Here is a 27,641-nt window from a genome sequence, read left to right as displayed (position 1 = left end):
GATCTGAGGAAGTGCTCTGAACAAAGCAGGACCAGAGTGTGAAGGTAGATGAAAATTGATGCTAATCCTAGAGGCCTCTTCCAAGAGAAAGCATATATACCCAAGGACTGACCCTCTCTGAAACAGACAGCAAGAAGGGCAGAGAGGTGGAGGATCTGCAGATGCAGAGACCCTGGGGATGAAACAGACTTACCAGGGCCCAAAGGGGGGAAAACCTAAGTAATGATGTCCCAAAAGTGTAAGTCTTAACAGAAGGTCAGAAATGCCATTCCGGATGTTGGGGAGAGTGACCATGGATTCTGGGAAATCCACCCCCAAGGAGTCGTGGGATGTTTGTGTCTGAACAGGCTGCAGGGTGTGAGTAGGAGCTTCCTGGGTGACTGGAGTGAGTGTGACCCAGATGAGCCTAGCTTAGTGTAGAGAGTCACCCACATGGCTCCCTTCCTGTTATAGTAGCAGTTTCTGTTAAGAAAAAAGTTCTTGGGGATTTCCTGTTCTTTTCTTCACCTTCTCTGGATCCACAACAGTTGTGGGGCCTCTTGGGCTTGGAAAAGAGCAGAGGGAGAGAGGTCTGGCATTGCAGGTTGTGGATTTCCGTGCAGCCTTACCAGCTGACCCTCTTTCTCCTTTGACATTGCACTTTTACCTTGTTGCTTAAGTTTTATACATATGGATTAGTTTGTGTTTGATGGGCAAGTGTTCCAGCTAATGTAGGTCAGAGGACACAGCCTCTTGGATTCAGTTCTCTCCTCCTACCACGTGAGTTCTCAGGCTTAAACCCAAGTCATCAGACTTAGTGCCTGGTGTCTTTTCCCAGGGAGTTATTTCAATGGCTCTGATGCCTTTTTTTATTATTATTAAAAAAAAAAACAGGAAAAAAACCCAAAAAACAAACAAAAAAACCAAACCAAAACAAACAAACAAAAAAAAAAAACCAGTCATTGATGCTCTGTGGACTTGGGAGTTTGAGCTCTTGTCGTATTGCTTGGGAGTCTGGAAAGATTTGCAGTGACAGTGCCTTGACATGGGACTGTGGCTCAGATGGCAGGCTGAGGTTGCCTGCTGGTACCCAGTAATACCCTATCCTCCCTCCCATAGATCTCACTGGGTAGCTGTGTGTTGTCCCACTCAGAAGAGGAGGGTACATCTCTCACTGTAACCTTTGGCCTCCCTTGCTGGGGTCAGGCTGGCTTGTTCAGAGAGGTTCAGAGTAGCCCTGCCTCCTATGTCTGTGGACCTGAGGAGGACTGTGGGATGGGAACACATTATCTCTCTCTCATGGTATCCGTGAGTAAAGTGATCGATCACTGGATGCCATAGGATGCTAATTGCTGTGAATAGGATCCCTGTGTGATGGCATCAGCTGCCGCAGACCCTCTGGGCACCTTTGTCTGCTTGGAACGGGTCTCTCTTCGTGGGTGGGCAAAGCGTCAGATGAATGACAAACAGATGCACACAGGAGAGGTCATGTGGAATCTGAATGTAATGTCAAATCGAGCATCAGACTTTTTATGCAGAAGACAATAAGGAAGTTGGGTGACACACCAGCAAGGTACAAAGAGGTTACTGGATTCTTACATAAAACAGAGGAATGCAAACACAGAAGGTCTAACTGTTCAAGTCTTTCTCTCAGCTTTTGCATAGAATCCCTGACTATCCTGGTGTGATCTGCACAAAAACAGCATTCTTCTCTTAGGGCTGCGCACAGTCCTCCTTCCTTTAGGAAGACCAGATCAAGGCCCCTTTTGTTTTGTAGTACTACTTCTGATAGTGAGGACAAAGATTTTTCTAACGCATCAATAGATTTTTCTAACATCTCTAGGTCTTCATTAACAGCATCTCTTAAGGATTGGATCCCTTGTCTTCCTTCGATTAAAGCCGATACTCCTGTTCCCACTCCTACTGCCATCCCAATGCCTAAAAATGTGGCAAAGGTTAATTAACAGGTTCTCTCTTAAATCTTGTATCAGCATATGTTTCTTCTAGACTAGATGCAGAATGATAATACACATGAGGTAACAGTTGGATCATAACACAGAAATCGTGGGAAGATTCAAAAACCTTGGTTGATACACAGGGGGTAAGCCCTGAGTTACAGGCCCACCAGCCAACCAGAAACGGCACAAGGTTTAGTTTCTGTTTTGGATACAGACTGAATTCGGCCACACAAATGTTTGTGGGTAGGAGGGGGGTGTACCTATACAGAGACCTGGGTTTCTTGCCGATACCTCGGTCAGGGTCAGTATCTGCCCTGTCCCCCATGAGCAGGAGGTATGGCTGCTAGTTTTATTGAAATCTCCATTAAAGGCAATTCCTTCATAATAAGGGGGGCCTGGGGACAAACATAGCCAACAGTCCTCTGTAGCATCTGGATTTGTTCTATTGAGGTCATAGAAGGCTCCTCTCACTAAGTTAAACATTCGCTGTCCCATCGAAGGGTTTGTCGGTGTTTTGTAAGGTATCAGTGGGAGTGAGAGTGTCAGTATAAGAGGGGCCCATGGGATGGGTGGGCATTTGAGCTGGGGGTTTGGATTTGGCTGGGGGGCCCTGTTCCAGAAGGACCTTGTTGGGCCTTATGGGTGCCACTGCCGGGTCTCCCACTGTCATTCTGATCTTAAAAATGAACCCAGGGTCTCTTGATGGAGTGTATACTCGCCAACCCCACCTATTTCCGTTAAGCCAACTCTGATGATCTTGTCTCCCTTTCTCGGTGAATTTTATAATTAGGGGGTTGCAGTATTTACATTTGCATGGTCCTGGGGGGCTGTTTTTAAGAGCATGCCCATTCTTTGGATACTTAGATGGGTCCCTTTCTTCTTGGTTTGACCCATCATAGTCACTACCCCGTTTTACCGTGATTAGGTCCCAGGCAGAGGAAGGGTTCCAATAGGCATGTCCTGTTGTTTCACATCCCCATTTACCACAAAAAAAAACCTTGATGTCCCTCCACACTCCTGTCAAAGCCTTCTTCTCTGACCCTGACCAGGGCAAACATAGAATTCTGAGGCTCTAAGATTAGCTCGGTAGAAATGCCCCGAATACCCATACGTGCTCCCATCCCACTCGGGACACACCGTTCTTCAGGGGGTGGGTCATTAAGATCTGTATGATTGGGGAGGTCCCAGGTAAGAGATCCTGCCACTAACTTACAGATGTCAGGTGTGAGATCAGGCCACCAAGTCCAAGGGGGATGCACTGCGGTGGTCGCCCACACAATGTTTCCCTCTTCACCAAGCACCTGCCAAGTCTGCTGAATTGGAGTGTGAGTGTTAAAGTCTGGCGGGGTTGCCCCTGCACAGCAGGCACAGCTTAAGAGGATTAGTAGTCCTTTCCAGGGTCCACTCATCTGGATCAGCCTTGGGGGAACCTTCTTGATGTGGGATGCATGAACCTAGGCCGGGATTCCTTCTACTTTAACGGCAGTGGGTGTTGTCAGCAGTACCAGGTAGGGTCCTTTCCACCGTGGCTCGAGGTTCCCCGCTCGATGTCTCCTCACCAGGACAGCCTCTCCCACTTCAAACTGGCACCTGAGTATCACCAGCAACATAGGTTTCTTTTAATTGTTCCTAGACTTCTTTCCTCATCGTTTCAAGAGCCTTGAGACGGACTAAAAGGCAAGTAGAAGGGACAAAGGAAATGTCTGGGCAAGTCTTACTTTCTACAGTCATATAGATGGGTGGTGGTGCCCCATATAATACTTCAAAAGGTGTTAGACCTAGGGTTCAGGGGTGTTCTGGACCTGGAATAAAGCACAAGGGAGAAGGGCTGTCCAATCATTCCCGCCAGATTCTAATGCTAATTTGCTCAAGGTCTCTTTTAGAGTTCTATTTATCCTTTCTACCTATCTTGAACTTTGGGGTCTGTAAGCACAATGTAATTTCCAACTTGTCCCCAGTTGTCTGGCCAATCCCTGGCTTACCTGAGAGACGAAGGCAGGCCCATTGTCTGACCCGATTACCTTGGGTACTCCGAAGCGAGGAAGAATTTCTTCAAGTATCTTCTTGGCTACTACGGTAGCTGTTTCTTACTTGGTGGGGAATGCTTCAACCCACCCTGAAAAGGTATCTATAAAGACTAACAGATATTTATTTCCATATCGGGCTGGCTTTACCTCTGTAAAGTCTACTTCCCGGTAGGTCCCCGGTCTATCTCCTCTTAGGCCTACTGGATCCGGCATTGGTGAGTGTGCAGGCTCGACAGTTTCTCACTAAGCCCTCTGCAGCCTGTTGTAGTCCAGGGATGTGATAAGGGGACCTACTGACCAGCTTTAGCATCTTTTTAGCTCCTAAGTGAGTCAGGCGGTGAATGTAGGCTAAATATTTTAGCCCCTCTTCTTCTGTGAGAACTCTTTTCTCAGTCCTCCCTTCAACCATCTGGAGCCGTTTTTGATCACCAAAGTCATTGGCCCCTGGGCCGCCTCCTTAGCCAGTTGGTCTGCCATCTGGTTTCCTCTCTCTATTGGTCCAGTTCCTTTTTGATGTCCTGGGCAGTGGATGATCGCCACCTTGAGAGGCAGGTGGACAGCCTCTAGCAGGCTGAGAATCTCTTCTCTGTTTTTAATGTCTCTCGCTGCAGAGGTTAACAGGCCACGCTGTCTGTAGATTGCCCCATGGACATGAGCCGTGGCAAAAGCATATCGGCTATCCATGTAGATGTTGATAGCCTTGCCCTCTGCCAGTCTCAAAGCTTGTGTTAGAGGGATAAGTTCAGCTTTTTGGGCTGACATTCCTTCAGGAAAACTGCTGGACCGTGTAACAGATTTTCCATCCACTACCGCTGCTCCTGCCCTTTGCTTACCTTCTACCATGAAGCTAGTCCCGTTGGCGAACCAGGTTGCTGCTCCCTGCCACGGCTGATCTGTGAGGTCTGGTCGAGTTCCAATTTCTTCCGCCAATATTTCTTCACAGTTGTGCACTGGAGTCTCATCAATTTTGGGTAATAAAGTGATGGGATTGAGGATGGTAGGAGGCAAAAGTCACTCTCTCAGTGAGGAGCAAGCTCTGGTAGTGAGTCATTCGAGCATTGGTCATCCAGCGGTCTGGCAGCTTCCTGATAATGCTCTCAAGGGAGTGCAGAACCACCACAGTGATATTTTGGCCCATGATTAATTTATCAGTATCCTTTACCATCACCACTGTAGCTGCTATTGCATGCAGGCAAGAAGGCCATCCGCTAGCCACAGAGTCCAGTTTCTTTGATAGATAAGCAACGGGACGCTTCCAGGGTCCCAGAGTCTGAGTGAGTACTCCTTGGGCTAGTCCGTTCCTCTCATTAATGTATAGGGTGAACGGCTTATTTAAATCTGGCATTGCTAGGGCCGGGGCCTGAAGCAAAGCCTTTTTCAGAGTTTCAAAAGCTGACTGATGGTCTTGGGTCCAAGTAAATTCCCCTTTTACTTTCGTTAGGGGGTACAAAGTGGCTGCGAGGGTGGCAAATCCTGGTACCCACAGTCTGCAGAATCCTGCTGTTCCCAGGAACTCTCTTACCTGACAGGGAGTGGTTGGAGTCAGAATCTGCACCACTGTTTGTTTTCTGGCATCAGTCAGCCATCGATGTCCATCTTTCAGGATGTATCCAAGATAGTTCACCTGGGTCCTGCATAACTGCACCTTCTTAGCTGAGGCTCATTATCCCAACTCACCTAACTCGACAAGGAGATTCCGAGTTCCCAGTTCGCACTCTTTGTGTGTCCCTGCAGCTAGCAAAAGGTCATCAATATATTGTACCAGAGTCACTTGTGGATTATTAACTCGAAAAGAGGCCAAGTCCTGGTGTAAGGCTTCATCAAAAAGGGTGGGTGAATTTTTGAACCCTTGAGGCAGCCTCATCCAGGTGGGCTGTCCTGTCCTTCCGCTCTCTGGATCTCTCCACTCAAAGGTGAACAGTGGCTGGCTATTGGAATGCAATCTTAGACAGAAGAATGCATCTTTAAGATCTAAAACAGTGTACCACGTTCGCTCAGGCGTCAATGTGCTAAGCAGGCTATAAGGGTTGGGCACCGTGGGGTGGATGTCTTGTACTCATTTGTTTACTTCTCTAAGGTCTTGGACTGGGCGGTAGTCGTTTGTTCCTGACTTCTTTACTGAGAGCAGAGGAGTATTCCAAGGGGATTTGCAGGGAACTAGGATTCCCTGCTGAAGTAATCTGGTGATATGAGGACGTATATCCTCTCGTGCTTCTTTGCTCATAGGGTACTGCAGAACACCAATGGGAGTGGCTCCTGACTTGGGCTCGATCACAACTGGGGGAACTTGTCTTGCTACACCCATTCCTCCCGTCTTGGCCCATGCCTGAGGAAATTGATCAAGCCAGTCCTGTAGCCCCTCAGGGGGGGTTGACTCATTTTGATATATCCGGTATTCTTCTCCCAATGCAGAGACAGTGCTAAAGTCTGAGGCTGTTCTATTCTCCACGATACTATCGGCCCTGGAGGGGCAAAGATTATTTGTGCCTTTAATTTGGTTAATAAGTCTCTTCCTAGCAGGGGCATAGTGCACTCTGGAATGACCAGGAATGAGTGAGTCACCTGATTCCATCCTAGGTCTACTGTCTCGGTCATAGTCCATGGGCATGACTTTTGTCCTTTGGCCCCAATTACTAAGGTTCTCTCATTTTTTTCTTAATTTGCCTAACGGGGTCTGAAGCACTGAAAATTCTTCACCTGTATCAACCAGAAAATTATAGGGGACCCCTCCACTTCTAGGGTTACCCTAGGCTCGGGGAGGGGGGCCGAGCTTCATCTCCCCTAGTCTTCACCTTCTCCAAGAGACAATACTTGTGTCCCTTGCTTCTTTTTAGGACACTTACTGGCCCAGTGGCCTTTCTCCTTGCAGTATGCACACTCATCTATTTCTAGGCACGGTTGGTCTCTTCTGGGTCTCCTTGGCCCCTGCCCTTTTTCATCTCTCAGATCCCCTGTCTGTCTAGTCCTACCCCTTTCTCTATCTACCACTGTGGCCAGAATTCGAGTCAGAGCCTTCTCCTGCCTCCTTTCTCTCTTTTCTTCATCTTCTCTCCTCTCTTTCTTTTCTCTTTCTAACTTTTCCTCCTCTGTTTCTCTCTTGTGATACACCTTCTCAGCCTCTCTAGCCACGTCCCTTATAGTATAATCTTGCAATCCTTCAATCCGCTGCAGCTTCCTTCTAATATCAGGAGCTGACTGCCCTATGTAGGCCATAATCACTGAAGCCCACTGTCCCTCTGATGTAGGGTCAATACCTCTTATAAGCCTCCATGAGTCTCTCTAAAAAAACTGAGGGAGGCTCAGTTAGCCCCTGGATAACTTATCTTACCTTAGCCAAATTTGTGGGCCTATGAGCGGCCCCTCTGAGACCCTCAACTAGTGCCCGTCGGTAATTGGACAGCCGTTCCCTACCTTGTGCTGTGTTATAATCCCACTGAGGATGAGTCAAAGGAAATCCTTCATCTATCTCGACTGGGGTCTGGACCGGCCGACCGGTCCCATCTCGGACGTTCTTCCGTGCCTCGAGGAGAATTCTTTCTCTCTCCTTGGTGGTGAACAGGGTTTGTAGGAGCTGTTGGCAATCATCCCAGGTGGGCTGGAGTGAGTACATCAGAGAATTTATCAACCCTTTAAGCCCTGTAGGATTTTCTGAGAAAGGGGGGTGGTTTACTTTCCAGTTATAGAGATCAGAGAAAGAAAAGGGCCAGTATTGCAGAAGCTGTAGATCGTTCTGTCTGGCAGGGGGAGCTCCAACAGCCCTAAGGGGAAGTGCCACTGTAGAATCGGCTGGCCCCTCGCTGTGGGCTCTCTGCCGGCTTCTTGTTCCTGCTGAGGGACCTCCCTCCCCGATCCCTAGAACTGAAGGTGGAGCCATGAGAGCTGAGGGTTGGGGTACAGGTTGGAGAACCGGGGGATAAGGTGGTGGTAGAGAGTCAGACCATTCAGGGGGCCATTCAGGGGGCGGAGTAGAATTTTTGCTGGCTTCTCCAGGTAGTAGTTTTGATTTCTCCTTCTCAGCATTCTCTCGGACCATCAAAACCTTGGTACCTGGACATAGGGGTGGAAGAAATGGACGAACCCATGCAGGGCGGAAATTGCGCTAAATCTTCCCACACTGTGATGTACGGTTGCTGGTCTGGGTGCGATCCTGGTCCTTCCTGAAAAACAATAGCCTTTACGGCCCTAATGGTAGGGAGATCAAATGTTCCTTTAGGAGGCCAAGCCACCCCAAAAGTGGGCCATTCCGAGGTACAGTAAGTCTGCCAAGGTTTCTTTTTAACTCTTACTGATAGATTTCGTCCTCTCGCCCTAACGTCCGTCCAATGGTCCTCAGTCAAATATAACAGGGTTGAGACAGTCTGTCCCATGACAAAAACCAGAAACAGAGACAAAATGAAGACAGAGACAAGGGACACCAGAACGTCCAAGCACACTCATCCCTGCCTGGACCTATACAACCAGCCAAACGCTACCTCTGATGGGGTGGGATTCCTCATCCACTCCCGCTCTGGCAGAAAGAGCACCTGATCTCCCTCACTCTGCCAGAGGACAGCCGACCCGGCTGTCCCTGACCCTGGGCACTTCCTCCAGGGTCACCCTTGGAATTTCTTCCCAGGGTTGCAGCTTCTTGACTCAGGATCTCTACTTCCACAACCACTGGACCCACAAACATCTTAGCAGCAGCTGCCAGAATACTAAAACTGGAAAACTGAGATACAGATTCAGTGGCACCGCACTCAGACACACCAAATTCACACAGACATACATCCAAGGGGTATTCATGGGGTTCTGGGCGCTCCCAAATCCCGGAAGAGCCCCCAAATGTAAGACCCCCCGATATGGGGACTGCCATTGTAGTCCAGGGATAGGGCACACCCACGAACACGAAAGAATCCTTGTTGCAATACACACGAGGCTTTATTGGCAGAGCTCTGGGCCAACACGTACCTCACACAGGAGCCAGGGGAGTCGTCTCCGAGTCTCCAGAGCTAGGGGTTTTTATGAAAGAAAAAGGCATAGGGGTGCGAGGAATTTCAACAAAGGTATGGGATTGGCTCATTCAAACATTATCAGTTAGATTACATGTCAGCCAAAGGGAATCAGGACCTTGTTCCTGTGGGCAGGGGGCTTATCTTTGTTCACATAGCAACCAGTTGATGTATTACTTTACCCAAGCGCCTAGGGGCAGTAGACAGGAGGGGAGGTTCCGGCCAGATGGTGTCAACTCAGACAAGATACCCTTGCCTGCGTCCTTGCATTCTTTTTCATCTTTACAATCAAGAGCCCTACCCTGGCATCTGGGCTCCTAGACAACTCTTTTACATGAATCACAAGTTACAAAATCTCATTTTCCTTTACTAGCTGAGGCATGTGAGACGGCTTACCACTCACTGGAGGCTCTATCATCTTCCAACATACCCTCTGGGCCTTCAGTTTTTACTCTAAATTCCATCTTCTTGGCCAGAGCACCTAGTTCTCCTGCCTAGGAATGTGCATTTGTAGCACAGGCCACTCGAGAGTAGTGACTACAATCCAGCATGACTCAAGCATCTATACTTCAAGAACCCAAGAGACTGGAAAACACTGGAGCAGGTCCTGACTGCCTGCTCAAGTATGGGCTTCTCTGGTGATGCACTCTCCCAGGTGACTGGGTGTATCTGTCAAGAAAGAGGCTAATGTCGGGGTAGGGGGCTTTCTGATGCTGGGAGCCTGCTTTCTTGTCCTTCTTGGAGGGTTATTTGGCTAGCTTGCTCTATGACTGTTGGTCCTCTGTCCCAAGCGTCTGTACTGAATCCTTGTCCCCTTTGGCGGGGAATAGGGGTCACTGTCACTGACTGCACTGGCTGAGAGTTCCTATGGCTCAGGGCTAGCTGCTGGATATTCAAGAGTCTCAGCAGAACTTAGCATTGTAAAGGTGTGTTTTCCCATCTGGGTGTAGTGGAACATGGCAGGGTGGGAGTCCTCCAGACTAAGGCTTCTTTACATAGAGCCCTTCTTTACTGGAGTTTCCGAAAAGGGTCAATCCTACCCTCTCTTCCTCCTTATCTTGATTATGCCATTGGTCCCAGTAGCTTAAGATGGCCAGACACATTCCTATTGTCACCACCCTTTCTTTGAATTACATTGCATGCAGGAGCAGATCTTCAAGCCATTGCTCCTCAGAACCAGGTCCCGAGGCTCAGACCCTTCCTTTTCCCTTTTCTACATCCCATGAACACACAGCACCTCAGGGGTAGCCCTGAAACATGGATTGAAGGTTCCCATGTGGTCTCCATCCTCCTGATGCTTACGCCTTGTTCTTTGCATCCACAGAGGGTCACTTGGGATTTGTTTGGATGTGAGCTATGTCAAAGTTCTTCCTGCCTCCAAATTAGTATTAGTACATCCTGGGAACAAGGCCATCTGTGTGTGTGTGTGTGTGTGTGTGTGTGTGTGTGTGTGTGTGTGTGTGTGTGTTTGTGTGTGTGTGTGTGTGTGTGTGAGAGAGAGAGAGAGAGAGAGAGAGAGAGAGAGAGAGAGAGAGAGAGAGTATACTATAACCACAACAGCAAGAATGTCCAAAACCAATGGAAAGCATGAATTCTAAGTAGCAGCTTGATACCAGGGAGGAGGCAAAGGCTGGGCAGAGGCACAGCCCTGTGTTCTGAAGCTCCCACCTCTGAAATATTTGATAAGGAGCAGATCTTCAAGCCATTGGGAAGGGAGTGGGAAATAAGGGAAACGATGCCTCTCCTCCAACAGCTCCAAGGCTGTCTGCACTGCAGCCTCCTCCTGGTAGATATCTGCAGAGCAGGTACAAGGAGTTTGGCATTCTAGTAGCATCTGTTAGATGATAAATCACAGACACAGCAGTGATGTGTGTTCAGTGAGGTGAGTGGATGCTGCGTGCATGACCTGGAAAACAAGGGTCTGTGGCAAGACTGTGGGGTGCAGGGCTGTTGATCATAAAGAGGAGCCACAAGCACAGGTCTAGCTATGGTGGCAATGCAGCTGTTTCCACATTGCCCTCTCTGGGACTGTCATACCAGCACAATCCCAAAGCTGGGTATCCTTGAGTCAGATCCTGGCTCACATAGGAGAGGTTCTGCAGCTCTCTGATGGTCAGTTTTCTGGTTAGCAAGATGTATCTGATGGGTGACATTTCTAACTGGACCTCAGGCCAGAGACACGTTGTAAGTCTCCCTGTGTGAATAGTTCAATGGTGAGGGCCTTGGAGCTACATGGCTTCATTGGGTCTTGGTTTTTTTCTCTCCAATACTAGTATTTGAGCAGGGGACCCCACACCAACCATCTTGGTCCAACCTGGCTTCTCTACCTTTTACCCGCTACCACCCCAAACTCTGCCCTCTTTTCTGGGGTCCCCTGCTCACCTTGTTTCACAGTTTTGTCTCCTGTCTGAGGGCCTCAAGAGTGCCTGCCTCTGATTGTAACATCCTAGTAGCCACCTCCTGGGCTCAACTCATTGTCCCTTCCTCAAGGTACTCCAGTTCCCTTCTCCCTCCCCTCCCCTCCTTTTCCCTCTCCCTCATTTCTTCCTTCCTTCCCTCCTTCTTTTCTTCCTTCCTCCTCCCCTCTTTCCTCCCTTCCTTTTCCATCGATATTCCTGGATTGTCCCCAGAGCCAAGGCTCTGTCTCTATTTCTTGTTCCTGAAGCCACCTCAGGCAGGCCTTAACTTATAGTGTTCTATCAACTCAGAGGTTGTTAGACATGCCACCACCAATTCTTAGAGTATGATTTGGGGATCCTTCTTCTTTGAGTAGAAAATAAAACCTAAGGAGAATGGGATCCTGGAGAGAGGGCTCTTGCTGTTCTTGCAGAGGACCCCCGTTCAGTCCTGTTCCCTACACCCACATGGTGGCTCACAACTTCTGTAACTCCAGTTCCAGGGATCTGACATACTACTCAGGCCTCTACAGGTACCAGGGAACCTCAGAATGTATTATATAACAAGGAAAACATTTGTAACCTACTATATAAATAAATATTCTTAAAGCTTTGAAAGAGAAAAAAGGAAAAGAACACATGGACACATTTCGACATCTTAAAACTGCAAATGACGTTTAATCACAGCACTAGGGAGGCAGAGTCAGGGGGATTTCTGGGTTTGAGACCAGCCTGGTCTACAAAGTGAGTTTCAGGACAGCCAGGGCTATACAGAGAAACCCTGTCTCGAAAAACAAAACAACAAAAAAACAAAACAAAACAAAACCTGCAAAAGAGCCAGGCTTTGTGACTCACACCTGTGACTGCTAGACAGGGGAGGCAGGAAGGCAAGGGTGCAGGTTGTCCTCAGCTACGTAGTAAGTTTGAAGCCAGGATGAGTTACTGTGGGGAGCAGATGTGGCAGCAGTCCCAAGATGGCACCCGGGACTGCAGCCAAGTCTTATGACTTGTACCTGACTTCCTCATACGCCTGAAAATAAGCCATAACCATCGTGAGAACTGTGCATATACACCATGATGCAAGATCGGACCATATGATGAGTGATGATTCTGGCCAATGGACTGCTGTTACATGGACTGGGCTGATGGGGCATGGTTGAGGGGTTATATAAGGGATTTCGATTGGGGGCAGAGAGATACACAAGAGACTATTCCTGGAGAGAGATTCATGCATGCATGTTGAAAGGTTCCTGAATAAACTGCTTTGAGAAGAAAGTAGTGTAGTCGCTACTTTTTGCTGGTCGGAATCGGAGGCGACAAACGGTAGCTCGTACTGGGACGTTCAGAACTCATCACAGTCAGGGCAGCTAGCTGGTAAGGTTCCTGGGTAAGTGGGACAATTTAAGTTCTAGGATTGAGACTATAAGGTTCCTGGGTAAGTGGGACAATTTAAGTTCTTGGATTGAGACTATAAGGTTCCTGGTTTTGGGACAAGTTAAGGTCCCCGGTTTTGGGACAAGTTGCACCAAGCAACCTCAGGTCAAACAGTTCGCCAAGCCCTTAAGGACTTTCTGAAAGTGAAAGGAATAGGGCTGAAAAAGGAGGCCCTGGAGAACTTTTTAAAAGTAGTGGATCAGGTCGCTCCTTGGTTCTCCGTATCAGGACTTCTTACAGGGCTCAGGTGGGAGAAGTTAGGGAAGAACTTGAAGTTTGCAGAAGAACAGGGAGTTCTTGCTAAAGGGGTGCTGCCAGTGTGGAAGCTAATACAGGATTGTATCGAGGATAAGAAAAGATGTGGAGCAGACCTCCAAAAGGGCAATGAGGCACTGAATCAGGTGAGAGAGGAGCGATCCCAAAAGTCAGAGGCAGAAGGAAATTCTAGTGATGGGGATATGTCTGAGGACAATCTGGAGAGCATAGCTGACAGTCTAGAGAAAGTAAAAATGAAGGTAGAACCTTCAGGGCCAGGGCCACCATGGCCACCTCCGTAAGCCCCTGACAGAGGATCCCGGCGTAGTCTGCATTCAGAATCCTGGAGGGAACTGGGAACCCAGTGCTTTCCTGTATTTCAGGATGCACAGGGAGGTCATTATCATGAGCTGCTTGATTGGAGGATTATTCAAAGATTAGCTGAAGGGGTTCGTACTTATGGTGTCAGCGCTGCTTTTGTAAGAGTGCAATTAGAGAACCTGCACAGTTACTGCATGACTCCAAGCAATTGGCAGAATCTGGCTCATGCCTGATTGTCACCAGGCCAATATTTAAACACGAAGGCATTTTTCATTGTGTTTGCTGCCGAGCAAGCATCAATAAATGCTTGCAATGGCCAGCCAGCCCGGGATCAAGATATGCTGCTGGTACAAGGGAGATTTGTAGCAGCTCAAACTAATTATCCCATCCAAGTGTATGTCTTGACTGGTTGTTGGAAGGGCCCTGACCTAGTGTTGGTTTGGGAGAAAGGGTCTGTTTGTGTGTTTCCCCAGGATCACCAACAACTGCTGTGGATCCCAGAGCAGCTGACCAGAGCAATTCAGGGCAAGCAGAGCGATGAGGACGTGGATATTCCTGTGGCTGGGAATGCTCCCGCTAGTGAGAACTGAAGAGCTACATTGGGGAATTATGTCTGTGTTCCCGAAAACCATGCCGTTGATGCATTCAGCACAAGTGTTTCCTCAATTCTTTACATCTAATGCTTCGCTACAATTACCTTTTTTATCATGGGATGGAGAGGTAGATCCAGTGCGGGAATCTATGCTGCTTTAGCTAAAGGGATTGTTGTGTTTTCAGATGATTCAAAATATTTCACAGATGAGTGATTGTGTTCAGCTGTATCTACTAAAGCTAATACTACCTGGATTGGAGGGGTGTGGACTGCCAGTATATCCAAGGGCAATAGCACTATACCCTACTAACCTAGATGGGCACCTTTTTTATAGGAGGGTTTGTGATTCCCTTCCACCTTGGACCGGCTGTCAATCTAGAAAAGTACCTTGGGCAGTGTAGAATTATTTTTCATTTTTTCCGAATAGGTACAGTCCATAATAGTTCCTTTTCAAGGTATAATTGGACATATCAAAATCCAGCTCAAGTAGGAGCTTGTAATCCTTTTAATGTATGGTTGTTAGGTTGGGTGAATGGTAGTTGCACTGATCTTCCCTCCTTAAGCATGGTGGCGGGAGGGGCCTGGGGCAATTCAAGTTTTTATTGGAATGGTTCTAATGTGTTTAAAACTTCTGTATTTAAATTTGCTGGAGGGAGGAATGCTTCTTTTCAGGCTACTCCTGTTTGTATGTGGCCTCCTTTTGTGTTTAATATTTATAATGGTAGTTATGAGAATAATGTTGTTAATTGTAGTAGTGATATTTGTTATGATAGTATGTGCTGGAATGCATCTGAATATCATTTAGCTGTTGTGACTAGGATGCCTCACTTTGTAACTTGGCCTGTTCAGGCTCCTTCTGCTATGATTTTGTTTGGACCTAAGAGGGATTTTTGGCGTTGCTGCAGACATTGTCATTGCTGTAGCAATCTCTGCCACCACAGCCACCGGTGAGGCCATATCACTTACAAACTGCCACAGCTGTGAATAATTTAACCGTTGGTGCTGCAGAAGCTTTGGATTGCTGACCGCTGTCTCCTGCTTGAAAGAGTGAGCCAGAATTGATGGACTTGCCCTGTGTCTGATATTAATCAGCATCCTGGCCTTCTGGTGCACCTGCCGCATGCAGAGTCGTCAGTGCAGAGAACAAGCCTTGATGATACAGGCTTTTGCGGCAGCGAAAACAGGACAATCTCCTCATGTGTGGCTTGGCATGCTAGAGAAGTAGTCAATGACGGGTAAGACTCCCTGGGCATGTCACCAACCTAAGACAGGGATCAAACCAATGCTTTTTGTCTCCTGATGGTGGGTAAGGGGCATTGCCGCAGGGTGCAACGTAAGACAGACATTCTCTCTGCCAATAAGTAAAGAAGAGGGAGATGTGTGGAGTGGGTGTGACAGCAGTCCCAAGATGGCACCCGAGATGGCAGCCAAGTCTTATGACTTGCACCTGACTTCCTCATACACCTGAAAATAAGCCACGACCATCGTGAGAACTGCGCATGTGCACCATGATGCAAGATCAGACCATATGACGAGTAATGATTCTGGACAAAGGACTGCTGTTACGTGGACTGGGCTGATGGTGCGTGGTTGAGGGGTTATATAAGGGATTGCGATTGGGGGTGGAGAGATACACAAGAGACTATTCCTGGAGAGAGAGAGAGTCATGCATGCTTGTTGAAAGGTTCCTGAATAAACTGATTTGAGAAGAACATAGTGTCATCACTCCTTTCTAGCTACATGAGACCTAATCTCAGAAAACAAACTAACAAATAAAATTACAAAGGAAAACACGACAAAAAGTCCTACAAGGTACCTCTCCATTCAGCCAATTCCCCACTTCAACTTTTCCTTTCCAGTAAGTTCTTCCACAGGAGGCCTCCACTCACAAACCCATTGGACTTCTTCTCACAGATGGCATCAATCACCACATGCCCTTGTACATAATCTTCTTTCATTTGTAGATCTCTCTCTGTTTCTTGGCTTCTCTCTCTCTCTCTCTCTCTCTCTCTCTCTCTCTCTCTCTCTCTCTCTCTCTCTCTCTCTCTCTCACCCCCCTGTGGGTATGTTGGTGTGTATGTCTTTGAGAGAGAGACAGTGTTTCTCTGTGTAGTCCTGGCTATCCTAGAACTTGCTCTGTAGCCCAGGGTAGCCTTCCTTGAACTCCTATCTGTCTTCACTGTCACTGAATGCTGGGGTTAAAGGCATGCACCACTACTGGCCTTCCTGTTCTCTCTCTTTTAATATAACTTTGTTAGACAAGGTCTCATGTAGCTCAGGCTGGCCATGAACTTTCTATATAGTAATAGATGACCTTGAACTCCTGATAATCCTGCCTCTACCCTCCAGTTCTGGAATTACAGATGTGTGGCACCTGGCTACCTAAGTTGGTGATAATTTCTGATCAAGATACTGTGGACATTTGAATTGGTTGTTTGTACAGGGGAGGACATGTTTAGATAAGTAAATGTGTGCTTTGAAAGGCAATATCAAGCTGCCATATGTCTGTGTTGGACAAGGAACTTTAAATATCTCCTAGTCCTGTAGATAAGTAAATAAAATATGTACATTGAACGCTAACATCCTGGGAAAGAGGTGAAGAAGACAGGGGCGGTAGCAGGTAACATTGAGTGCATGTCTCATCTTCCTTAACAGGAACTAGCACCTAGTGCTTAGAATTCATAAGCCTCTGAGCAGTTCAGAGTGGTTTCCTTTGGGACTTGGGTAGAGGAGACTCACCCACACTAGTTCTTCTACACATTTCAAAAATAACTGAGCTATGCAGGTGTGTTACTGTGAAAGAAAGAAATCAAAATTGAGGTAGGCAAGTGAACGAGTTTAATGTCCAGTGGCCAATCACTGCAGGATCTCACACTTGGACCTTGTAGGAGACTGAAGTGTGGTGTGCTGGTCAATGAAGCACAGTCCTGAATTTCCATGGGGGCTGTTTCAGCAGTTCACATCCACATCGACATTCACCAACTGATTGATGCTAATTCTAGATCTCCCTGGCAGAACAATATCTCATAGCCATACTAAAGAGTGGGGACTCACATAAGGTCCCCAGCTGTCTCTTCTAGGGTTAAAACAGCATGGCATATGCCGGTAACTTTTCCCAGTTTTGTATGGAGGGGGACAAGGAGGTCTAAAAACCCCTGTCAACATACTTAAAAGCTTTAATACCTGGGTCCCCATGAAACCCTACTTACCCAGATCAACCCAGAAATCTGGGTAAGAATGGGGTTTTTAAATGTCATTCATTAAATTAGGGTTGCTGACAAAAAAGTTGAACTTTGAAGGGCCAAAGCCATGTTCCTGTTCTCTAGTTTCTTCCCTGAGTCCACTCAGGATGGGTATCAACCTAGTTCTAAATTTGCCCTAGCTGTGTTAGCTAAGAATGTGAACCACTAACATCCCCCTATGCAGGCATGATTTATTTACTATGCAGCATCAGAAGATGTATCTGTGACAAGAAAACAAACAAACACACCGGGTCCCCCCCACGAGAAAAAGAACTAGTTGTTCAAAGCTGATGAGCTGAGGGGTTTGTCTCAATCCTGACTCTTGTGTAACCCTTACAGGACATTTGACAAAGCTTCCTTCCACTGATTTAGTCTTGCCTTTCCCTGTCCCTTTTACCACGAATCTGCATGCATGCTCCTAGTAGACTGTATTTAGCCATAAAAAGATATCTTTTCTGTCTTTCCTAGAGTGTTCTGGGTTTTGCCATGCTATATAGAACCATTTTGTACCTCCTGAGGAGAGCCATCCTGGAAATGCTAAAAGTCAGAGCTTGCATTATCATGGTCTAGAGTTCTTCTGGCCCAGAAGATCTCAACCTGTGTTATCATAACCCCTTTGAGGATCGAATGACCCTTTCACAGGGAGTCACCTAAGACCTTCCTGCATATCAGATATTACATTAGGATTCATAACCATAGCAAAATTACAGTTATGAAGTAGCAACGAAAATGACTTTATAGCTGGGAGTTCACCACAACATGAGGAACTGTATTAAGGGGTTGCAGCTTTAGGAAGGCTGAGAACCACTGCTGTAATGGGAGTCACTAGACATACAGAGGATATTGCTTAGCCAGCATGGTGGTAGGGTGTGATAGGAAGCCAGACTTGGGGTTTCAGGTATTGACAGCTCACCTTGTATCTTGGCCTTGCAGGTTTAGTCTCCACTGCCAGCTGCCATGGACAAGCAGAACAGCAAGCTGCGTCCTGAGGTGCTGCAGGACCTGCAGAATCACAAGGAGTTCACCGACCATGAGCTTCAGGAGTGGTACATAGGCTTCCTCAATGACTGTCCCACTGGCCACCTGACCGTGGACAATTTCAAGATCCAGCACAACTTCTTCCCCTACAGAGATGCCTCCAAGCTCACTGAACATGTCTTCCATACCTTTTACACCAACAGTGACAGCACTATCAACTCCCGAGTGTTCATCATTGCTGTGAGCATGACCTCTTGGGGCAAGCTCGAGCAGAAGGTCAAGTGGGCCTTCAGCATGTCTGACCTAGACAGCAATGGCTACATCAGCTGCAGTGAAATGCTGGAGATAGTGCAGGTACCTGCACTTGACAGGGCCTGGAGCATGGGGAGCGCAGGGATCCAGGGCCCCCATCCCCGGCCCCATACACCAGGCCATTCCTCTGCCCACTTGCTACCTGGTGTACTAAAGGACTGCCTGTCTTTGCAGAGAGTAACGATAAAAGAAATTACCCTCTGGTCAGGCATAGTGGCACATGTCTTTAATGGGAGCTCATAGGAGACAGGAGGCTCTCTGTGAGTTCAAGGCTAACCTGGTTAAAAAAGGGAGTTCTAGGACAGCCAGGGCTGTTACACAGAGAAACCCTGTTTCAATAAACAAAACAAAACAAAACAAAACAAAACAAAACAAAAGGGAGGAAAGGAGGGAGAGAGGGAGGGAGGGAGAGAGACAGAGACACACACACAGAGAGAGAGAGAGAGGGAGAGAGAGAGAGAGAGAGAATGAGAGAGAAAGAGTGAGAGAGAAGAATGCCCTACAGGTTTTCCTGCAGACATTTTATACAGACATTTTCGCAACTGAAGCTCACTCTTCTCATAACTATAACTTGTATTAAGCTGACATAAAATTAGCTAGCACACATGTTGACAGAAAGAGTCATTTTACTATTTCCACAAGTATATATGTGGAGGGGAGGAAGTTCACACTGATGGCTGAAAGGTGAGACACTGAATCAAGAGGTGTTGAGTCTTGAGATTCTGAGAGGCCATCAAGGCCATCATCCTGGGATGTGAGGCATCCCGGATACTCATGGGGCTCATCAACCATAAAAACCACTGAGCCTCATCTTACCTAGGACTCTGAGGTCCTACCACAGCTGCAAAATTGCAGGTCTCAGGAGCAGGTGAGGTGGTGAGAGGTCCTGCTGTGCCTTGGCTGAGTTTCTCACAGGACCTCAGCAAGGATGAGGTAGCTGCATGGTGAGTTGGTTCTGCCAGTCTGTAGCTTTGTAGAGCCAAGACTGGTTGGGTTTTGTTCCAACAGGAAATGCAGCATTAAGGCATGAAATACTCCCCCGGTCGCACTGAGATTGAATGTAAGCTAATGTACAGGAAAGAGCAATGAACAGCCTCCAATGCTCTGTGCAGGTGAGCTGAGGACCAGGCTCAGAGGGTCTCAAGGCTTCCATGGAAGAGCAAAAGCTTTCCAGACATCAAGGAAATGCTTTTCAAAACCTGTCCGCACATAAAGAAATGCAGCCTCTTTCCTGGTGCTGCCTTTCAGCCATTTTCTAAAGTGTTCTTTACTCTCTTGTGTACTCTGACACAGAGGCTTGTGTTCCAACAGACCAAACTGAGGATGCCCACTTCCCAAGCCTGTCTTTCTTCTCCGTGAAATGGGGATAAGCCCACTTGCGTGGGTATGAGTCTAAAGTAGCACTATGTTGGTGGCACACTTAACATGGAGGGCCATTTTTTCTGATTGTCAAAGCCAGGACCTTCACCAGTTTCAGAATGGAGACTGTGTCCCCACTGTGCACTTGTCCAATTGTATGTGTCTCACAATGGAGGCCATTGAGCGCATACTCTGCCCTCTAAGTCAGGGGCCACTTGCTAGCACTCAAGAGAGGAGAAGTCTGGGCTGTCAGAGAAACTGGTACAGAAAACCACAAGAATAGGACAGCAAAGGTGGATAGCTCTCAACACCTGAAGCTCACATGATTCTACACTAGGGGGCGCTGTGATAGTTTTAACTGTCAACTTGACTCAGTTTAGAATCACCTCAGAAGTCTTTTTTTTTTTATTTTTTATTGTAGATTTAGTATTTATTTTCTACATGAGCGTTTAGCTGAATGTATGTTTGTGTGATATGTTAGAGGCCAGGAAAGGGCACTGGGTCGCCCTGGAACTGGAGTTACAAATGATTGGGAACCACCCTATGGATGCTGGGGACTTTATCCAGGACCCTCTGCAAAAGCAGCAACTGCTCTTAACTGCTGAACCATCTCATCAGCCATAAAGGAGAGTCATTTTTGCTTGTTGGTTTGTTTTTTAGAGACAAGGTTTCTCTGTGTAGCCCTGGCTGTCCTGGAACTTTCTGTTTAGACCATGTTGGCTTCAAACCCAGAGATCCACCAGTCTGCCTCCTGAGTACTGGGATTAAAGATGTGTGCCACCACTGCTCAGCTCAGAAGAATCTTAATGAAGAATTATCTAAATCAGTGGTTCTCAACCTATGGGTTCCAACCCCTTTGGGGGATCAAATGAACTTTTCCCAGAGGTGCCATAAGACCAACAGAAAACACAAGTATTCATATTCAGATTCATAACAATAGTGTAATTACAGTTATGAAGTAGCAGTGAAAATAATCTTATGGTTGAGGGTCACTACAACACAAGGAACTGCATTAAAGGGTCACAGCATTAGAAAGGCTGAGAACCATCCATCTAGATCATGGCAGGCTATGAGCATGCCTGTTGGGGGTTGTGTTGATGGTTAATTGATGTGGGAAACCCCATTACCATTCTCTAGACAGGGGGCCTGAACAGTGTAATAAAGGCAATAGAAGAGTATCAGAAAAAAAAAGTGCAGAGTATCATTATGAGCCAGGTGCTCATACCTCTATTCTCTCTGCCCTATGAGGTTTTAAAGCCTTGACTTCCTGAAGTGATGAATTGTAACCTAGAAGTAAACCAAAGAAAACTTCCTCCTTTAAGTTGCTTTTAGTCAGGGGATTTTTATCACAGTAACAGAAATGTAATTTGACCTGCAGCCATAATTTGTCTTGTCTCCCCAGATGCCCCAGATCGTGGTGGCTCTCCAGTCCTCTAGGTGGGGCTATCAGCTTACTTCAGGCCCCAGAGTTCATTACCAAACCTATCCTCATGACTAGTGCTCAATCCCCACTACCTACACCTTGAAAGGAGAACCAGCTCTTACAAGTTGTCCTCTGACCACTTGTGTGCCTCAAAATGGCATATGTCCCAATATATGTGTGTTGTGTATGTGTGTGTGTGTATGTGTGTCTCTGTGTGTGTGTGTGAGAGAGAGAGAGAGGGAGAGAGAGAGAGAGAAAAAGAGAGAGAGAGAGAGAGGGAGAGGGAGAGGGAGAGAGAGAGAGAGAGAGAAGAGACTGGACATTGTCCATTTTCCAGAGGGTTCCAGACTTTAACCAGAGAACTGGCTAATCCTAAGTCTCCCTCTTCCATTCCTCAGGCAAAATGTCCCTGGAAGAATTCAACAAAGGTGCCAAGAGGAATCCATCCATTGTCCGGTTGCTGCAGTGAGATCCCAGCAGTGCTAGCCAGTTCTGAGTGGAATGGGCTTTACACAGTTGTGTGAAACACAGGCTTGACCTGCCATCTTCAGCTTTGCTTGCAAAAGTGGACTTCTCCGTGATTTCTCCTGCTCTCTCAGGACCTGGGTCCAGGCAGCACATCACACTCACCTGGTCTGGCTGGATGCAGCTCCCTCCTCTATTTGATCCCATAGATGTCCCTCCTCCTTCAGTCCAGGCTGGCTCCTTCTAATGGTTCAAGTGTTCTCAGCTGTATGCCTCTTTCCCTGCCCACAGAGGGCCTGGAAGCCCTTAAGGACACCAGACAGGACTTTTCAGTATCTTACCAAGACCAGCTGATTTATTCTATGTTCCCAGGTGACTTTGTGAGGATGAAGAAGATAGACAGTATATAGGCAAACCCTTCCTATTCATGGCTCCACCTCCCTTGTTCATTTACTCTGACCAAAGCTGCTTTAATATATATACCGTGGTATCCTTACTTTTAATATATAAGTTTTGTATAAAGTGAGGTCTAGCCCCTCTTTTTATTTTATTTTATTTTTTAATTTTTATTGGTTTCTTTTCCGCTCAAGTACACTTTAGAAATAACATTTAGACACAGGCACGTGCACGCACACACACACACATTTACATGCTCACACGTGCACATATACAGACACACAGACACAGACACACAGCCGCACTGCTTCTCTCATGAAGGGCTTTCCCTTGCTTCCTTTAGTTGCTTTATATAAAATGCAAAGCTTTCAGGGGGCTCGGGGAAGGGGACTGGTTCCCTGACATCCTTGAGCAAAGATGCATAGCACTTGAGAAACAGGTCATCCAGTTTCAAGTTCTTTAGCCCCTCTTTTTAAAGCTTCTGACTGCCTTTAAAGCATGGTCCCCTGTGGCCTGTGATTCTCCCCACCCCCAAGTCTGACTGTTGTGTGGTATTTATGTATTCATTTGCCTAATTACACAGGAGATACATGCATGCCCAATGCTGTGTACATCTGCCCTCCATCCTGCAAATACAGGTGTTCCTGTGTGCTCCATCCTTCCTTTCTATTGGTCTGGCATATTAAAATGATCAAATAAACCAAGGTCTGTGAGTTTCCTGTGTTGCCACAAGCACCCTGTTCATGGTTCACTCTCCCGTGAGTGTGGGGATGAAGCAGATAAGTGGTAGACATGGGGAAAGACCTTGAATGTCTGGAACAGCCGAGAATTTAGTCAGAGTAGTCCATGCCAGCCTTTCCCCACTCAGTGGGCTCCACACACAGCAAGGCCATTGGCCCTTCTGCTTAAAGCCACAGAACCTGTAGACTGAGACCCAGACCGTCTGATGATGTTCAGGAAGCACCCACTGAGCATCTGTCCTTGGTGAGCACTGGAAACTCTGAGATTGGCCAGACATCGTCTTTGCTCCCACCTCACTTCAAGGAGAAAGGTGCTGTTGGCTAGAAGGTGTTTTAGATATTGGACAGAAACAGTCCCTCAGGGCCAAACAGGGCATGTGCCTTGGCTAATGTCACCCAGCACTCTTGAAAGCAGTCCATCGGCTCACATGGCCTGGGTACACCTGAGTGGTAGGCCGGCACTTAAAGAAAGGGAAACTAGGCATATGAAAGAGAAATGGAGCCAAGACAAAGTTCTGATCAAGGCTCAAATATTCAATGGCTACTGCACTTATAAGGGGGCGGGGAGGATCATTCCCACCACTTCATCCTTGGAGACTAGAACCAACTGCAGGTGATGACCTGCAGGATAGGGCGTAGTCTCCAGAATAGCTCTGGGGCCTCTCAGCAGGTAGCAGTATCTTGAAGAGAAACAGAGACAGTGTCTGAACAATTGAGTGATCTAGGGAGGAAGGCTCCACCCTAGGTAATCTCCTTAGTGACAGCAAGGTCCAGGTCTGGCTCAGCCAGCTTCAGGCTGAGGGAAGGTTACAATTTCCTCCCTGTTATTAATATTTAAAAAAAAACTGGACTGAGGCATAAAATTAATTTATGCTCCATATTCCTGCCTGGGAATTATGCTGGGTGGCAGCCGCACCTGTCTTAGGAAATTGTAGATCTTCCCGAACCATCCAATTCTGTCTTGGAGACTACATGCAGCTAGTTTTTGTTATATCTCACACAAACATGGCTCTGTGGTGTGTTATCAATAGCCATGGCCTTTTGGCATGTACCCCTGTCTTAGATTGGGATGGTTCCAATATCTGGGTGCTCGTCATTGACTGTCCGGCCCTCATTAGCACACCTTATTCCCAATTCAGACCAAAGCCACAATGTTTACTTAGAATGTTTCTTGAAGAAGATTAATAACTGCCACTTGCACTGTTGGAGGCGAGGCTGTATACCTGCTGTAGTCAGGCTGACCTGCTTGAGAAACAAGGGTGGGACATTGAAAAGCAACAGTATAAAAGCTTCTTCGGAGAAGTCCAGGTACTCCACTCAGTTGCAAATTAGCAACAATCAAGCTTAGACTTAGAGCTCCTGGTATGGGGGAAGTGGCTTTGAGAATTGTAGAAAGGATGCAGCTTCTCTGGGGGTGGAAGCTGTGCTCCAAATTAACTTTTCAGCTAAAGAGGATTTTTAGTCATCATCAAGGTTAGAGTCATACTTACTAGAAGAATCAGGATCTGTGTCCAGTTGACAAACTAATCTGCCAGGTAGCCATAGCGCTCCATCTTCTTTTTGAGAAAAAAAAAAAAAACACACAGGCCAAACCCCTTCCCCAGATTAGGACCTGGTCCTTAGTTAATGGGTCCCGCCACTTTACCATGGCATAAGAACTAGAAGTAACTGGATGCCAGTGGCAATGCACTGAAGATTGACCTTTAACATCAGTTTGCAAAAAAATTTAGAACATATAAAGCAAAAGCAAGATGTGCCTTTTGTATTCTTGGGGGATATAACTGCCCCTGTTTTGTCTTTAAAAGCCAATTTTTAAAAATGTGATGAGCACGTTCAACTATGCCTTTTCCCATGGGGTTATGAGGAATTCCAGTTTTATGTTTGATGCCAAATTCTTTACAAACTGAAGTAAAAGTTTTGCTAGAATAGGATGGCCCGTTATCTGTCTTAATAAGTTTAGGCAATCCCATGGCATTAAAGGCTTGTAGGCAATGATCAATTACATTTTTGTAGGCTTCTCCAGTATGCAGAGAAGCAAAAAGAAATCCTGAACAAGTGTCAATACAAACATGTATATATTTTTAATTTTCCAAATTATGCATAATGATTTTCATACATTTGCCAAATATGATTAGGCATAAGACTTCATGGATTAACTCCTAAATGTGGCAATGGAGATAATGTAATACATTTAGGACATTGTTTTACAATCATTCTTGCCTGCTCTTTAGTGATCTTATGTTGGACCCTTATGGTATGACTAGAGAGATGAAGTTTTTCATGATCACACTTGGCCAAAGCAACAGGATCTGAAGTTAAGGCTTCTCCCATTAGAGCTCTGTGGATGCAATCATTGCCTTCAGGTAAAGGTCCAGGAAGACCAGAAGGAGATCATATGTGGCCAATATAGATCGGGTGTTTTCAGGCAACAATGATGTTTTGCAATTGTGAAAACAGGGATCCTGCTGGCATATTAAAGTTAAAGGTGCCACAGCTCTCCAATAAGGGTACCGATTGTGCAACATATAAACTATCAGTAAAAATATTAAAAGCCTCATTCACAGACTGAAAGACATTCAGTACTGCTGTTAATTCTGCTAGTTGAGCTGAGAGGCCAGGAGTCTTTATGATTACCTGTTGTTTATTTATGAGAAATCCAGCTCACCCTTTAGATGAGCCATCAGTAAACACCACAAAAGCATTGTGTAAGGGTTATAAAGAGGTCATATTAGGAAATATCAACTCATGTACACTCAAAATTTGTATCAACCTATTTTGAGGGTAGTGGCTCTCTATAGTTCCTTTAAACCCTATCTGAGCAAGCAACTAATCTGTACTGTGCAGTTTCAGCCAAGTGTATTGACTTACATTGTAAGGCTGAACAATAATATCTGGATCTTTGCCAAAAATATGTTAGTGCATTCTTCCTTCCAAGGATAATCATCTGAGCTAGAGCTTCATAATATGACAAGATATTATGTTTAGGAGAAATCCTCGAATGTATCCACATTAGAGGAGACTTTTGCTGTAACAATCCTGTAGGCACATGGATTGTATTAAAAATGAACAGATGTAATGGCAAAGAGTAATCTATATAAGTGACAAGTTGCTCTTCAATAGCTTTTTCCACTTGTTGTAAGGCCAGCAGTCCTTCTGAGGTTAGAGATTTAGCGTAGGTAGGATCAGAACTCCCTTTAAGAATATCAAATAAAGGTTTCAACTCCCCTATAGTAAGCTTTAAATAGGGGCGAATTTTTGAAAATCATTCAAAGTCCTTAAGTTCTGCCTGCAAATAACTATCTTCTGGGGAAAAGCAGCTTGATTAGTAAGTCTAAAGCCCAAATAAGTATAAGGATCCTGAGTTTGTATCTCCCAGGAACTATTTGTGATCCTTTCTCAGCTAAAGGATTTTGTAAATCTCTATAACACAAAAGCAAATCCTGGGGGTCTTTTCCCACCATCAAAACATCATCTGTGAAATGAATGATGTAAATCATAGGCCATTGTTGTCTCACAGGATGAATGGCTTGTGCCACAAACTTTTGGCATAGGTAGGACTATTATCCATGCCCTGTGGGAGAACTGTCCATTGATATCTCTTCATAGGTTCCTTAAAATTTATAGAAGGAACACTAAAAGCATATCTTTCACAATCCTTTGGATGCAAAGGAATAGTAAAGAAACAATCCTTCAGATCTACCACAGTTTTGTAATATCCTTTAGGAATAGATCTACTGTGGACAGAAGCCCAGGTTGTAAAGGTCCCATAGATACCATGGTCTCATTAACTTTTCTTAAATCTTGTAACAATCTCCATTTACCAGATTTTTTCTTGATAATGAAAATTGGTGTATTCCCAGGGGACTGGGATTCTACTAAATGTCCTGCCTCTAGTTGCTCCTGAACTAGCAAAGAAGCAGCTTTTATTTTTCTTTAGGTAAAGACCACTGATCCACCCACACCAGAATATCATTAAGCCATTGAAATTTATCAGCATGGAATGCAGGCAAGATAGTGGCCATTACTGAAAATACTCCAAACCTCTTGTGTTAGAGTGAGGTTTAGGATCTTCAAAAGTCTTAATTCCTTGTCCCTTGTTTTTTAGTCCATGACCAGGCAAAAGTCCCTGTCTGAGTGTCTGCTTAGTCACCATCTCATTAGAACTGTACATTATAACACTCATCTGTGACAAGAGATCTCTTCCCCATAGTTACAGGGAAATTTGACATAACATACGGCTGAATTTGTCCTGATTATCCTCCCCCATCTCTCCAGGTTAGCAATTTGGAGCTTAGTTTTGGGTTACTAGCATAACCAATTCCTTGAAGGTGAGTAAGCATATCAGTCAAAGGCCAAGTTGAGGGCCAATCCTGTCCTCTAATAATTGTTACATCAGCTCTAGTATCTATCAATCCTTCAAAACTTTTTCCATTAAATGTCAATTTAAGGTTAGATCTCTGATTAGTAATGGATTGAACCCAATTCACACCAGAGGAGTCAAAAATACCTTGTCCTCTCTCATTCTAAACAAATCTGGACAGTGTTGGATGTAGAGGAATTAAAACAAGTTGATCAATTCTTTGATTAGCGGGTACAGTTATAATACAACGAGGAGAAGCAGCTATGATTTTAATTTCTCCCTCATAATCATTATTTATAAAACCTGGATAAATCTGTCGGCCTTTTACCATAGAACTGCTTTGTCCTAAAAGAAATCCACAAGTTTCTACAGGTAGAGGTCCAAAGACTCTGGTGGCAGAGTTTGGACTCCCATTT

The 27,641-nt window shown here is 46.0% G+C and overlaps 1 protein-coding gene across 2 annotated transcripts in view; it reads left to right on the top strand.

The window, feature by feature from the left end:
• Gm9295 (predicted gene 9295) overlaps nucleotides 1-22,844 on the top strand; it is a 31,241-nt gene extending 8,397 nt beyond the window's left edge. The window contains exons 1-3 of one of the 2 annotated variants that reach the window (XM_011243952.3): nucleotides 15,234-15,532; nucleotides 18,126-18,524; nucleotides 21,663-22,844. In XM_011243952.3, the coding sequence (XP_011242254.1) occupies nucleotides 18,150-18,524; nucleotides 21,663-21,788 (501 nt within the window). In that variant the 5' untranslated portion in view covers nucleotides 15,234-15,532; nucleotides 18,126-18,149 and the 3' untranslated portion in view covers nucleotides 21,789-22,844. Of the gene's footprint in view, nucleotides 1-15,233; nucleotides 15,533-18,125; nucleotides 18,525-21,662 lie in introns of those variants that run through there. The other variant, XM_011243951.3, reaches the window with a different exon arrangement.
• Nucleotides 22,845-27,641: the final 4,797 nt, after the last annotated feature.

The sequence above is a fragment of the Mus musculus genome, chromosome 12 (assembly GCF_000001635.26).
Source record: "Mus musculus strain C57BL/6J chromosome 12, GRCm38.p6 C57BL/6J".
Taxonomy (NCBI): Eukaryota; Metazoa; Chordata; class Mammalia; order Rodentia; family Muridae; genus Mus; species Mus musculus.
This window is presented reverse-complemented; position numbering and strand designations above follow the sequence as displayed.